The sequence below is a fragment of the Cervus elaphus genome, chromosome 20 (assembly GCF_910594005.1).
Source record: "Cervus elaphus chromosome 20, mCerEla1.1, whole genome shotgun sequence".
NCBI lineage: Eukaryota > Metazoa > Chordata > Mammalia > Artiodactyla > Cervidae > Cervus > Cervus elaphus.
Genome location: NC_057834.1, coordinates 32,285,444 through 32,299,626, shown reverse-complemented (window position 1 = coordinate 32,299,626; position 14,183 = coordinate 32,285,444). Strand labels below are relative to the sequence as shown.

Below are 14,183 nucleotides of genomic sequence, written 5' to 3'. Positions count from 1 at the left end.
AGCAGCTTTCTGTCAAAAGCTTCAACTTCCTTCTTTTGCTAGCTATTGAACACTCAAGGAAATTTTAGGCTAAAGATGCCATTTTCTTCTTCCTTTTATGAAAAGCAGAAAGGAAAAAAACACATAATCATATAGGACTCCAATTTTTATGAAACTTCCTAATAGTCCTCGAATCTTAAAGAGAATGTTCTCAACTCTGATCCATCTAGTCATTCATGTGTTTAAAAATATATATATTAAAATATCTACCATAAGCCAAGAACCCTCAATGGCTGAATGTCTTGTGGGGGAGACAGACAAAAAACAAGTAAACTAACAAGTTAATATATACTTACAAATTGTGATAATTTGACAAAACCAACTGGGTACAATGACCCAGGGAGATTTGCTTAAATAAGGTGGTGAAAGAATGCTCCAAGGAGACAAAATTTAAGTTGAATCTGGGCCCTCTGAGCCCATTTACATAAATTTTAACAAAAAATAATATCTATGCACAATTTTTAGCAATTTTATTATCATTACATATTATATTTCAAATCATTCAATTTTTCTTAAATTGAATAAGCCTCTTTTCTTTCTGAACATGTTAAAACACAATTAAACAAAACATAAGCAGATGGTTTTCAACAGAAAATATGTAGCTGTTTCTTCATTGCTTTGAACTCAGTTTGCAAACAAAACCGGTTTCATGCTTTAATCAGCACAAGTGTTTCTCTCTCACACCTGGAGATTCGGGTATCAGGTCACACTCTTTCTTTCTCTGTGTAGACTTCCTTATCTGTGTTTCACAGAGTGACCTTCTTTTCGCTTCCTATTCTTGGCTTTTCCACATGTCAAGTTCAAATCTATTTAATCTGCAAAGCTCCCAGGATCAAAAAGAGAAGAAACTCTTTCCTCAGGCAGCAGGGTAGGAAGGAACCTGAATTAACAATGATCACAGGTTAGGAGTTGGGTAAAAGGAAGAGAAGGAAAGAAATAGGAAGACAGAGAAACAGGGGGAGGAGTTTTCCAGGAGGAAAAGTCAGAGGTGCAGGGCGGGGCTAGAAGCCCCTTGAGGAAGCTGTATCTGGGGATGGAGTTGCAATATCCTCCAGGCCCCACAGGGAGGGAGAATGCTAATGTCTGAAACCAATTATCCTTTTTTCTTGTGTCCCATTACACCCAGCACAGACTGCCCTTAAATACTTGTCAAATTCACAATTTAAACATCCATTACAAGCTGAGTATTGGAGGTGCAGAGAAAGATAAGCATGGGCTTTGTCATGATTCAATTGAGGAGACAGACACATGCACAAAGGCCATTTTACAGCATGTTCAGTTTTCTTCTAAAGTCATTTACTAGAGTTAGCTAAAGGTGGTGATGACTGTGAGTTCCCCAAGGGGTGGAAATTTATCCAGATCTCTTCTTCACCGTATCTTCAATGACTAGAACAACATAGGCCGTAAAAATGCTCTGTAAATGTGTGTTGCTTATGACCAAAGAGGTGCTAAAATATTTATACTTTACATACTGGGCAGACACCATAGTGTTTTAAGCAGAAAAGAAACACAAGCATTTCTTTCATTTAGAATTCCCCTAGCAGCACAATCAGGAGAGTGATTGGGAGGGGAGAGACGTTAGGAGACCAGCTGAAGAATATGTGAAGCAAGGAAGGTGTGGGCAAGGGCAGGTAGCATGGGGAAGATAAGAGTTCTAAATAATGCCAGGGAGGCCTGGCATGCTGCGACTCCTGAGGTCTCAAAGAGTTGGACACAACTGAGCAACTGAACTGACTGACTGACTGACTTCTCCCTTTGGCAACAAGAAGCAAAGAAGAGATGCAGGAAGAGGCCTGGGCAAAGGACAGCATCAGTCCTGAAAAGGATGGTGACTGGAGAGAAAAAGTCCAGGAGAGAGCTGCCCAGTGGCTAAAGAAAGCAGGTCAGGGATAACAATTGAGGAGTAACCCACGAGCTCAGCCATCAGGATGCCACTGGGACAAACCAGCCACAAGAAGTTGAAGAGTGGATGGTTGGTGAGGAACCAGAGACAGGAAGCAGAGACAACAGCTTCAGAAGTCATTGGAGAAGACGAGAGGGACAGGTGTGTTGGGACTCAGGTGGTTTCCTGCCGTGGCCTGTGGAGGCCAGGAGAAGCCACCCTTGCCCACCAGAGGAACACAGCCCCATTGCCCTCTCAGAGCAGTTACAGGCAAGGAGAAGGGCAGAAGCTTTGCAAGCAAAGAGGACACAGGCAAGGAGGTCTGGGGCCCCTCCTCCAGGGGCTCTGCAGGACTGAATGTGGTGAGTGAAGCAACTTTCCTCGGGGAGTCCCAGGAATGAGCCATTACCCAGCTGAGCCTGCCGCTTGCCTAGGCACAGGGCCGACAGAAGGTGGGCAGAGCTCCAGAGTTCTCACCTCCTGCCACCCCAGAGATACTCCCTGTTGCAAACTAATCCAGCCCTCCTTTTCTTCAGTCATTCCCAGAACCCCGAGGAAGGCAGGCAGGCATGCTGAGAATCTGGATTGGGAGAGAAGGGTTCTCAGAAGCAAGCGGTTACCTGAGCAGAGGGGCCTGACAGGGATGGAGCTGGAGCTCTGGCTGATGGGGTTCTTCACTGTACAGTGATAGCTGTCGCTGACCCCAGATCTCCAGGAGACGCTGAGAGTGGTGCCCCCATGTGACACAACTGCCCCATGGCCCCGGGGGTCCCAGCTGTACTGAACATCCTCTCCAGGCTGGTCCAGCGAACAGATGAGGGTGATGAAGCAGGTCCCATCCTTCGTGATCTGAGAGCTGGCTGTGATTTTGGGCTCCTGCAGTCTCTCTGTGCCAAGAAGGGAAGGTTCAAGCTATGAGAAGGCTCCAGCCTGGCCAAGCAGCAGAGAGGGAAGGTCAAGTTCAAATGTAAGCCCTCTCACCCCCTCACCATAGACATGCAGGATGAAATCCTTGGTGATGTTGATTGGGGGACTATGCAGAGTTATCCAGGCTTGATAGGGGCCGGAGTCCTGCAGCCTCAGGGAGCTGATCTGAAGAGAGTAGTTGTGGCGGGGGATGCTCAGTCGCTGACTGTAGGGTCCCTGAGTCCCAGCAACCAGGATTGGTTCCCCTGCTGGTCCTGGTCGCAAAATAGCAACAAGCCCTCGAGAGCTCCAGGTAACCTTTTCTACCTCTTGCCCCACTGGGACCTCCAGGGGCAGAGTGGCTGACTTCCCAAGGGTGCCGATCACTGTCTCCCCTACTGATTCCTTTCCGCCCAGGATTCCTGGCCCTGCAGATGGAGAGAGAAAACCACAGCTTCTGCATCAGGGCCTCCCTGCCCGCTCAGGGCAGCCACAGGTCCCAGCCAGCCCCTCCTGCCCAGATCCCTCCAGGATCCCCCTCAACTCCAGTGGGTCTCCTCCCTCTCCCCGACCACTCGGACACACCCTGGCCCACCCACTGTCTCTTGACTGTTTGCTTTTCTCCTCGGGGCCTGAAGGGGACCAGACTCCTTCCTCCACCTTCCATTTCAGAGCTATCAAGCAGGGTACATGCTTGGATTCCAGGTACCTGTGCATGAAGGCCGCACCAAGATGGGAAGGGAGCTACTGTTACTGACTGGGTTCTTGACCATGCAGGTAAAGTTCAGAGCACTGTCCCCAGGCCTCAAGGTGACACTGAGGACAGACCCTCCATGGGACACAGCAGTCTGGGGTCCCAGAGGTGTCCAGCTGTAGGTCACAGCACCTCCTCTGCTCTCTGCCACGCATGTCAGGATGATGAGACAGTATCCATTCCCACTAATCCTGGTGCTCACTGTGACACGGGGCTGGGCCAGTTGCTCTGTGTGTCAAAAAAAGAACCAACTGAGCACTGGGAAACTGCTCTGGACCTTCCCTTCATGGGGCAGAAGTAGAAAGTGCTGCCACCAAGACCCTGCACCACCCTGAATACACATAAGAAACAACAGAGGTAGAATCTGCCCACATCCATTCTAGAGCTTGGGGCTTTATAAGACATGTCACTTAATATCTCCTCTGATTCTTGGAACAATAGTATGAAGTAGAAGCTTCATTGATGGGTTTGATCTCCTTGCAGCCCAAGGGACCCTCGAGGGTCTTCTCCAACACCACAGTTCAGAAGCATCAATTCTTTGCTGCTCAGCTTTCTTTATGGTCCAACTCTCACATCCATACATGACTACTGTAAAAACCGTAGCTTTGACTAGATAGACTTTTGTTGGCAAGCTAATGTCTCTGATTTTTAATATGCTGTCTATCTCCTTAGCCTAGAAATACAAACCCCTTTTCCTACCTGGGCTTCCCTGCTGGCTCAGCTGGTAAAGAATCGCCTGCCATGCGGGAGACCTGGGTTCCACCCCTGGGTTGGGAAGATCCCCTGGAGAAGGGAAAGGCTATGCACTCCAGTATTCTGGCCTGGAGAATTCCATGGACTGTAAAGTCCATGGGGTCACAAAGAGTTGGACATGACTGAGCCACTTGCACTTTCCTACCTGCCAGCAAAGCTGTCATGGGACAACAGTGACTTGGGAAATGCCCTGTGAAGCATGAAAATCTGGGCTTTTTTCATCACTGTTGCCCCAGAAACCGTCTCTGGAAGACCCCAACGCTGATCCATTAGCACAGCCTTATATCCTGCTCAGAATCCACACTGAGCTCGTCCTACCAGAACGGCCATCAGCACAGTGAGAGGTGCTCTCCCACCATCTCTGGGTGAACAGCCCTACCCCAGGTCCCAACAGCCCTCCACCCAGTGTTCCCTTGCTCTGTCTGAGGAGTGGGCAACAGTCACTCCAAGACAATTTATGACAGAAATGCTTTCATCCCAATCATGTGAACCTGACCAGGGCAATTCTGTCAACCCAAGTTTAAAAAAAAAAAAAAACCTTCATCTATTAATAATAGGAATATTCTCTGTTCCATAACCCAGGAAATTGTATGAGAAGGTTCTCCACTTTCCCACAATCACTCATATTCCTGTGTCCATCCTCACTTTTCATTGGTACCTTCCGGCCACAGCATCCTGATGACCTTGCCTGGTGAACTTGCCATCCACGGCAACCTTGTCCCTCAGGCAAAGACTTCGAAGCACAGCTAATCCAAGTCTTGCAAAGGCCTTGTGATCCTCCCAGAACATGAGAGGTGGGTGGCCTGTGAGGCATTTCCTTGGAGCCATCTCCCACAGGCCTCCCACTGGTTCCTCCTGGGAGGCTGTCATGAGACTGTTTTTGTGTTGAAGTCCCAGGCTTTCTGCTCCATCCCCACAGAACAGAGCTGCTGACTATGAAACTTATCTGCAGTCTAGAATTGGCTTCTCAGCAACTCCCATTATGGTCATCTGGCCCCTTTAGCCTTGGTGTCATCCTTTCTGGGCTGTGGGATGAGGACCCAGGGATCTGAGACCTTCGGCCCCTCTCCCTCTCTACATAAACAGGCTAAATCTAAAAGTACCTGACTGTGTCTCCACTGGCCAATATTGCTGCTGTGTGTGCCTGGCACCCCTGCCCAACTGCCTATTTTGTAGTTTCCCCTGCTAAAACAATCACTGACATTTCCTTGAGGAATATGATAGCAGTGTTCTCCTACATCTGCACAGAGCTTTACAAAGCTCTTTGCCGTGAATTTTATTCTCACAAAAGGTAATGTTCTATTTTAGTAAGGAGGAAGCTCGAGACCTCACAAGTCAGTTGTGGCAGAAATCCCATTCTCTGCCCAAACACAGGGATTCTACTTCAGTTGGTCTGGGACACATCCCAGCCATCAACATTTTTTAGGATATTCTCCCAGGCAACTCTACTTTCCATGTTTTTCTCAGTTAAGCACATGTTAGTCTCATAATTAGAAAGAAAATTATAATTGTTTCTAAAAGGGAAGTGGGAAAGGCTATAAAAGTGACTGAAAGACAGGCGTCACACACACACACACCTGTTGCCATACCCCGGACACTCACCATAGACATGCAGGCTGTACTCCCTGGTGTGGGTGACGCGGGAGCTCTGAAGATTAATGTGGGCTCGGTAGGACCCCGCATCTGCCCAACTCAGGTGGCTGATCTGCAGGGAGCGTTCTGGGCCCACCACACTCAAACGACCCCAGTACCGTGATTCCGCCTGGTGAAAGGTGTCTGGTCCTCCAGCTTCTACCAAGGTCACCGTGGCTATTGCCCCGGGGACCGAGCGACATACCCAGGAGATGCTCTCCACCTGCTGTCCATCCTGCAGCTGCAGGGGCAAAGTGACAGAGCCCCCCAGGGTCCCAGTTACCACCATGGGGGCTCTGGAAGCCCCTGGTCCTGCAGACAGAGAACAGCCTGTTACATTGAAGGCTCACAACAGGCCTGAGGGAGAGGCAGGGTCATGATCAGTATTCCTATTTTATAGGTGAGAAAACAGAGACCCACAGAATTTAGGTGCCTTGCTCAAGACATTGCTAGTTATAGACAGAACTCGAACTCAAGAGGGATTGATGCAGAAGCTGAAGCTCCAATACCTTGGCCACCTGATGCGAAGAGCCAGTTCATTGGAAAAGTCCCTGATGGTGGGAAGGATTGAGGGCAAAAGGAGAGGGTATGTAAGAGGATGAAAAGTCCATCACCGACTCAAAAGACATGAGTTTGAGCAAATTCTGGGAGGTAGTAGAAGACAGGGAAGCCTGGTGTGCTGAAGTCCTTGGGGTCGCAAAGAGTCGGATATGGCAGTGACTGAAAAACAACCACCACCCCACCACAATGGTTTCCTTCCACATTTATATCAATTAATTAACATATAAGGAAATAATCAATGAAGGCTGTCCTAAAGGTTGCAGGTACTAAGTGTCCTGGAGAGTAAGCAAAATCCTTGGGGGGGGGGGGGGGCCTGGTGTTGGGGGAGGGAGGTGGATAATCTCTACTGTTTCTGTGAGTCCATCTCTTGACAGTTCAGGGAAAAGGAACAGAAATCACCCAGCCCAGTTGCATCCAGGCAAGAATTGCCTTGCAGCATCCCCCATAATTGCTTATTTGTCCACTTCTGAGACAAAAGCCAGCTTCTCTCAGGCACAGTGAGAATCTGGGAACATATCTTTCTAGAGCAGGAGGGCTAGTGTTGTGCTGGCCAGCCCACATTAAGCATGGTGAGAGGGACAAACATTTGGATACCAGCCTATAATGCACTTGAGAGAAGAGTGTAACTCCAGGGTGCTAGTCAGACTGCCTGAGTTCAAACCCTTGCTCTACCAAGTGCTAGCTGTGCCATCTTAGGCAAGTTACTTAATCTCTCTGAGTCCAAGTTTTCTAACCTGTGAAACAGGGTTGCCATCATCCAGGGTTTTGTGTTAAATGAGATAATCATGTAAATACCTCACTATGGTATTATTCAAGATACTTAATGTCACTGAGGGCTTCCCTGGTGCCTCAGATGGTAAAGAATCTGCCTGCAATGCAGGAGACCTGAGTTCGCTCTTTGGGTCAGGAAGATCCCCCGGAGAAGGGAATGGCAACCCACTCTAGTATTCTTGCCTAGAGAGTTCCCTGGGCAGAGGAACCCAGCGGTCTATAGTCCGCGGGGTCAAAAAGAGTCAGACACGACTGAGCAACTAACAGTCACTCACTCTTTCAATGTCACTGAAGTAAGTTGGTGCCTTCATCTTTTTGCATCCTCACCAAAACTAGTTAGCACTCTTATAGAGAAATATATATATTTTAAAAAAGAATCCACTCCAAGTAGTGCAACCCATCTCCATTTTTATAACACTGGCATGCAGTCCCAGGAGGCAGAAAGTCTGAAACTGACTCAGGTCTGCTGCATAGCTGTTTAAAGAGAAAACGATGCCTGGCCCATTGAGGGATGCAGGTCCTGATTCAAACTGGAATCCAGAAGTACTGGCTACATCACCAATTCTGAACCATGTGGTGAGGTTTTTGTGCTGAAAGTTGAACTGAGAAGTCCTGTGACAGTAGTTGTGGTGATGAGGAGTAGGAGAGAGCTTGCTGTGCTGTGAGAGTGGGCACTCCACCCTGGGGGACATGCAGTGTCCTAGGTGCTCACCACAGAATCCACCCTATAACCTGGTGCTCCTTCTTCCCATGCAGCTCTTCTGGTTCCACTTGGAAGAATGTGCAAGTTGACTGGAAGCATGCCAAGGGAGTGCTGACACCAGATGGATCTTCCTGTCCCAAGTTGGCCCAGAACCTGCAGTCCAGCCTGGAAGAATCCCACCTTTGATCAAGGAGCTATGCTCACCCTTGAGTACCATGATTCCTTAAGCTTAGTTCAAGTGCTGCTTCCTTTCTGGGGCCTTAGCTGAGCTCCATACTTCTAGTCCAGCCATGCCTTCCTCCCAGTTTCCTTCAGCCTATGGAAGCATCACTAGGAACAAAGCTAGGGGAGGTGATGGAATTCCAGTTGAGCTGTTTCAAATCCTAAAAGATGATGCTGTTAAAGTGCTTCACTCAATATGCCAGCAAATTTGTAAAACTCAGCAGTGACCACAGGACTGGAAAAGGTCAGTTTTCAGTCCAATTTCAAAGAAAAGCAATGCCAAAGAATGTTCAAACTACAATACAATTGCACTCATTTCACATGTTAGCAAAGTAATGCTCAAATTTCTCCAAGCCAGGCTTCAATAGTACATGAACCGAGAACTTCCAGAAGTTCAAGCTGGATTTAGAAAAGGCAGAGGAACCAGAGATCAAATTGCCAACATCCACTGGCTCATCAAAAAAGCTAGTGAATTCCAGGAAAATATCTACTTCTGCTTTATTAACCACGCCAAAGCCTTTGACTGTGTGTATCACAACAAACCGTGGAAAATTCTTCAAGAGATGGGAATACCAGACCACCTGATCTGCCTCTTGAGAAATCTGTATGCAGGTCAAGAAGCAACAGTTAGAACTGGACATGGAACAACAGACTGGCTCCAAATTGGGAAAGGCTGTATATTGTCACCCTACTTATTTAACTTATATGCAGAGTACATCATGTGAAATGCCAGGCTGGATGAAGCACAAGCTGGAATCAAGATTTCTGGGAAAAATATCAATAATCTCAGATATGCAGATGACACCATCCTTATGGCAGAAAGCAAAGAAGAACTAAAGAGCCTCTTGTTGAAAGTGAAGAGGAGCGTGGAAAAACTGGCTAAAAACTCAACATTCAAAAAACTAAGATCATGGCATCCAGTCCCATCACTTCATGGCAAATAGATAGGGGGGAAATGGAAATAGTGACAGACTTTATTTTCTTGGGCTCCAAAAGCACTGCAGAGGGTGACTGAAGCCATGAAATTAAAAGACGCTTGCTCCTTGGAAGAAAAGCTATGACCAACCTAGATAGCAGATGAAAAAGCAGAGACATTACTTTGCCGACAGAAGTCCATCTAGTCAAAGCTATGGTTTTTTCAGTAGACATGTATGGATGTGAGAGTTGGACGGTGAAGAAAGCTGAGCGCTGAAGAATTGATGCTTTTGAACTGTGGTGTTGGAGAAGACTCTTGAGAGTCCCTTGGACTGCAAGGAGATTCAACCAGTCCATCCTAAAGGAGATCAGTCCTGGGTGTTCATTGGAAGGACTGATGCTGAAGCTGAAACTCCAATACTTAGGCCACCTGATGTGAAGAACTGACTCATTGGAAAAGACCCTAACGCTGGAAAAGATTGAAGGTGGGAGGAGAAGGGGACAACAGAGGATGAGATGGCTGGGTGGCATCACTGACTCAATGGACATGAGTTTGAGCAGGCTCTGGGGGTTGGTGATGGACAGGGAGGCCTGGCCTGCTGTGGCTCATGGGATCAGAAAGAGTCGGACGTGACTGAGCGACTGAACTGAACTGAACTGTGCTTTTTGTTGGCTTGTTTGTTGGCTTACTTCATTCTGCTTCACACAAGTAGCTGTGCTGTTTGTCTTTCCCCATAGCTCATGAGTTCCCCAAGGAGAGGAGAAGGTAGAAGGAAATTAGTTATCTGAACATTAGAGTAAGGCTGATGGTTTAGCCGAGTGGCTAGGTGCAGTGGGATGTGTGCAGAGCTCCCTTTTCTGAATCCTGTATCTGGATTCAAGTGAGGGAAAGAGACAGAAAGGGATCAGCTCAGGACATGAATCCTCGGTGCCAGACACTGTGCCAAATGCATTAAGCACATTATTTTATTTAACCTTCACAGCAGTCTAGTAAGGTCCATATTCTTATTCCCACTACACAGATGAAGGCCATGAGACTCAAAGAGCTTAAAAAGCCTACTTGCCCAGAGTCACTGGCTATTGGAAGCAGCAGAGTCCACATGAAACCCAAGTTCGCCTGCCCCCAAAGCTCTGTCAACTACCCTGTGCTGCCAACAGCAGGACTGTACCCCACCTCATTCCCCGCTGTGTACCACTCACCTCTACCCCATCACACACAGCACAGGGCCAACACACGAGAGGCCTCAATAGATATTTCTGGAACTGAGCCCAAGAAATACGAACATTTCTTTTTTAAGGCAAGATCTGTCTCACCCATTTCTTTGTCATGTGCCCAAAGGATGCCCCCATGGACAATGATCTCCAAGGGCCTGACCTGGACACCATGGAGGAAGGGACGCTCATTCATTCATTTACTCTGTGGGAGGACAGGAAAGTGGCGGCAAAGGGAACCTGACAGGAATCTGTTGTCTGAGTTTCAATTCTGTGAATTTGGTTGGAGACAGTATGGTTCTGAGTTTCCTTGTTGCTTCTGCATTCCCACAGGTGCACTGACTTTCATTCTCACAGATCACCAGCTGTGTGCCAGAAGGTGTCACCTCATATCTCAGTTCATCTTCTGTAAAGTGAGCATAATACTCTCTGCCTTATCTATACCACAAGATTGTTGGGGGAATCAGACTATTTTAAATTTGAGTAAAAGTTCTTTATAAACTTCCAAGTTTTAAACACCTCTAAGGGATTCTATGGCAGGCTTAGGGCACAGACTAAAGGCTAGGGTGGGGGCCACCCTGAAGCCAGGTGACCCCGATAACTAAACAAGCTGCTTTCCTCCTGAAGGAGAATGAAAGTGAAAGACTGAAACTCGGATGACTAAAAAGCAGAGCCTTTTGAACTCTGTGGGAGAAGGTGAGGGTGGGATGTTTTGAAAGAACAGCATGTATATTATCTATGGTGAAACAGATCACCAGCCCAGGTGGGATGCATGAGACAAGTGCTCGGGCCTGGTGCACAGGGAAGACCCAGAGGAATCGGGTAGAGAGGGAGGTGGGAGGGGGGATCAGGATGGGGAATACGTGTAACTCTGTGGCTGATTCATATCAATGTATGACAAAACCCACTGAAATGTTGTGAAGTAATTAGCCTCCAACTAATAAAATAAAATAAAATAAAAATTAAAAATAAATAAATAAAAATAAAGCAGAGCCTGGCCCCTCGCTGTGGGTTTCTCAGAAGCTCTGTTTCCCTGGCCTTCAGTTCCCCAGCCTGTCTTCTGCCAGCACTCAGGTCCTTGGGGGCAGGGGAAGGAGCAGTAAGAACTCAGAAGGACCGGACCTGTCACAAGGTGCTAGGTTCGAGATCACCTACTGATGTCATTTGTGGGACAGGAAAGCCCAATTCACAATGAAGGTGACTCACAGGGGCGGAAGGGAAGAGAGGCATGAGATGATTATGCTTGAGATGGCAAGATGCAGACGAGCTCCCAGAACTGACTGTGGCAGATCCTCTATCTCAAGTCCCCAGCTTCAGTCTGTCTGGGGACGTCCAGGCTCCCTGTGACTCACTAGCAGTGTGAGAGTGACAAGACACAATCAGAATTTGCATGATCTGGGATGATAGTACACACACCTCACACACACTATTCCCCCCCCCCCACCCCCAAACACATACACAAGCACATACACACAGTCTGGCTCCCAGTAAAGCAACATCTTCAGTGAAAATGACCTATTGCTAGAGAAACTCAATGTGCAAGGAGGTAGAGGTGCCTGGGAGGTAGTGGCAGGGACAGACTCACCAGTGAGAAGACCAAGGAGGAGCAAGGACCACAGGAGAAAAATACCCATCCTATTCAGCAGACTGGCCCGCCTCAGGACGGCCAATGGGCCATGTGCATGTAAATGTCAGCCCACAGACACTTCCCGTTTTTATTTATTTTATTTTTTTCATTTCCTATTTTTAGAGCTCACTATAATCACATGTAGCTTTTGAGTCACAGGATGTAAAAATAAACGGACGTGAAAGAAAGAAGCATGAGAAGCAGCAGAGTGAGCTATTTAAAAGCCAAAGCTGACAATGTCTAAGCCTTGCTTTAAACCCTTCCAAGGTCCCCCACCCTTTATATGCTAAAGTCTAATTGAGGTCACAGTCCTGGAGGACAAAATCCTTCAGGATCTGCTGGCTTCCCGTCTTGAGCTTGGTCTCATGTTCCATCACCAAGTCTACCATCTAAGACTCCCCACACACAATTTCTTACTGCTGGAAATGGTTGCTGCAACTTGGTTTACTGGACTACCCTAGTCCCTGCCACCTAGCTCACCTTTCTCCAACACCCTCCCATTCCCCCATTAAAGTTGTGCCCACCTCGGGAAAGACTTCCCTGAAACCCCAGGCTAGAACAGGTGCCCTCTTCAGGGCCTCTCAGTTTCCTCCTATTCACCTCTATGGTTATATCCACCTTGCTTACCATAAAAGTCTGCTTACTTGAATACTCTTTCCCCAGTATACTCTCAGCTCCTTGAAGGTAGGGTCTACCTTTTTCATCCTTTAGTTCCTAGTGACTAGCTCAGTATCAGCATATAATATGAATTTAGTTCCTACATACTGTACCTTCTTTAGCACACAAAGAAGGCTGGAAGGATCCAGGAGAAAAGACTTTTAGGCCCACCTCTACCTCCAACCATGAAGGACTACCAGATATTATCTTGCTCTCTTGACCTGTTGGTGGTATGATTGAGGGAGTTGTCTTAAAAGTCCTGATCCGTGGGTGGATGGAGGGAAAAGGTAGAACTGGGGCAGGTATAGAGATCCCTCCCCTCTTCTCCACACCTAAGAGTCCTGATGGCTTTGTGAGGCTATGCAAACTCCGCTGACATCTCCGTGAGGATGTGATTTGACTAGTGTCCCCTGTTGGCTCCCTTACTTCTCAAATTTTGACAAGCATCTCCCTAGTAGTCAGTGTATGGTGGCTATATGTCCTGACAAGACTTGAAGAGAATCCATGCTGTTTTTAAGAAGGTCACAAGTGGTCTCCCATTGGTCACATGCTATAGACCCTTTGGCCCTTATCTTATGTGACTGCTTGGTGGAGTTAGATATTGCCACCCTCCCTGCTTGAAACCCGCTCTTGGGGGTGCTCCAGGATGCTACTCTCACTGGATTCTCCTCACTTATTTTTTCAAGGCATTGCACTAAGACTGCTGATTCAAAGATGAAAAGAAGTCTCTGCAAGCATGTTGCTCATAGGCCAGTGGGAAAGAAAGTCACATCAATAGAAAAATAAAGTGATGTGGATGACTTAGCCTGGGGATTGGATGCAGTGGGATAGGTGGGAAACTTTATGATATGAGTCCTGCCTCTGCTGCTTGCTAGTCCTGTGATCTTAGCAAACTACTTTCCAATCAATAAGATTCCCCCATTACCATTTATTTCCCCAAAGATGGTTTTAGTGCATAGAAAATCATTCATAGGCTATATTGTTTTTAAGAATTAATATTCAGTTTATTAAAAACAAATTAAAAACCTTGGTCAGCCTTAAGGCCAGTTCAGCTTACAAGTCATGTTGGTCTATTTACAAATCAAGAAACTTTTAACAAACCTTTTTAGTGACTTTTGATAATATTTGACTGATTTTACAAATGTATAAATTGATTCTCTTAAGGACTTCATTCCATTCACAGATCACTGCCTTGTCATGGCAAAGGGGCTTCCATAACTCAGTGAAGCTATGAGCCATGTCATGCAGGGCCACCCTAGGTGGACGGGTCATAGTGGGGAATTCTGACAAAACATGATCTACTGGAGGAGGGAATGGCAAACCACTCCAGTATACTTGCCATGAGAACTTCATGAACTGTATAAAAAGACAAAAGAATATGACACCAAAAGATGAGTCTCCCGGGTCTGAAGGTGTCCAATATGCTAAAGGGGAAGAGCAGAGGACAGTTACTAAGCCCCAGAAAGAATGAAGCAGCTGGGCCAAAGCAGAAATAATGCTCACTTGTGGATGTGTCTGATGATGAAAGTAAAATCCGATGTTACAAAGA

At 47.0% G+C, this 14,183-nt stretch overlaps 1 protein-coding gene across 1 annotated transcript; it reads right to left on the bottom strand.

Moving 5' to 3' along the window:
* Window positions 1–494: 494 nt before the first annotated feature.
* Window positions 495–12,039, bottom strand: LOC122678037 (SLAM family member 9-like). Its single transcript, XM_043878467.1, has 7 exons — window positions 11,936–12,039; window positions 5,937–6,278; window positions 3,537–3,809; window positions 3,155–3,255; window positions 2,911–3,013; window positions 2,542–2,808; window positions 495–919 (listed from the first exon to the last, which is right to left on the bottom strand). The coding sequence occupies exons 1-7, from the start codon at window positions 11,982–11,984 to the stop codon at window positions 846–848; spliced, it is 1,209 nt and encodes a 402-aa protein (XP_043734402.1). The 5' UTR covers window positions 11,985–12,039; the 3' UTR covers window positions 495–845.
* Between the last annotated feature and the right edge of the window lie 2,144 nt (window positions 12,040–14,183).

What these genes read in the sequence shown, in the direction of transcription:
- LOC122678037 (XM_043878467.1), bottom strand. Translation starts at nt 11,984, where the DNA reads ATGGGTATTTTTCTCCTGTGGTCCTTGCTCCTCCTTGGTCTTCTCACT. An exon ending in CCTCCTTGGTCTTCTCACTG is followed by an intron (nt 6,279 to 11,935) that starts GTGAGTCTGTCC and finishes CTCTGTCTGCAG; the next exon opens with GACCAGGGGCTTCCAGAGCC. An exon ending in TTTCATCCTGCATGTCTATG is followed by an intron (nt 2,809 to 2,910) that starts GTGAGGGGGTGA and finishes TTCTTGGCACAG; the next exon opens with AGAGACTGCAGGAGCCCAAA.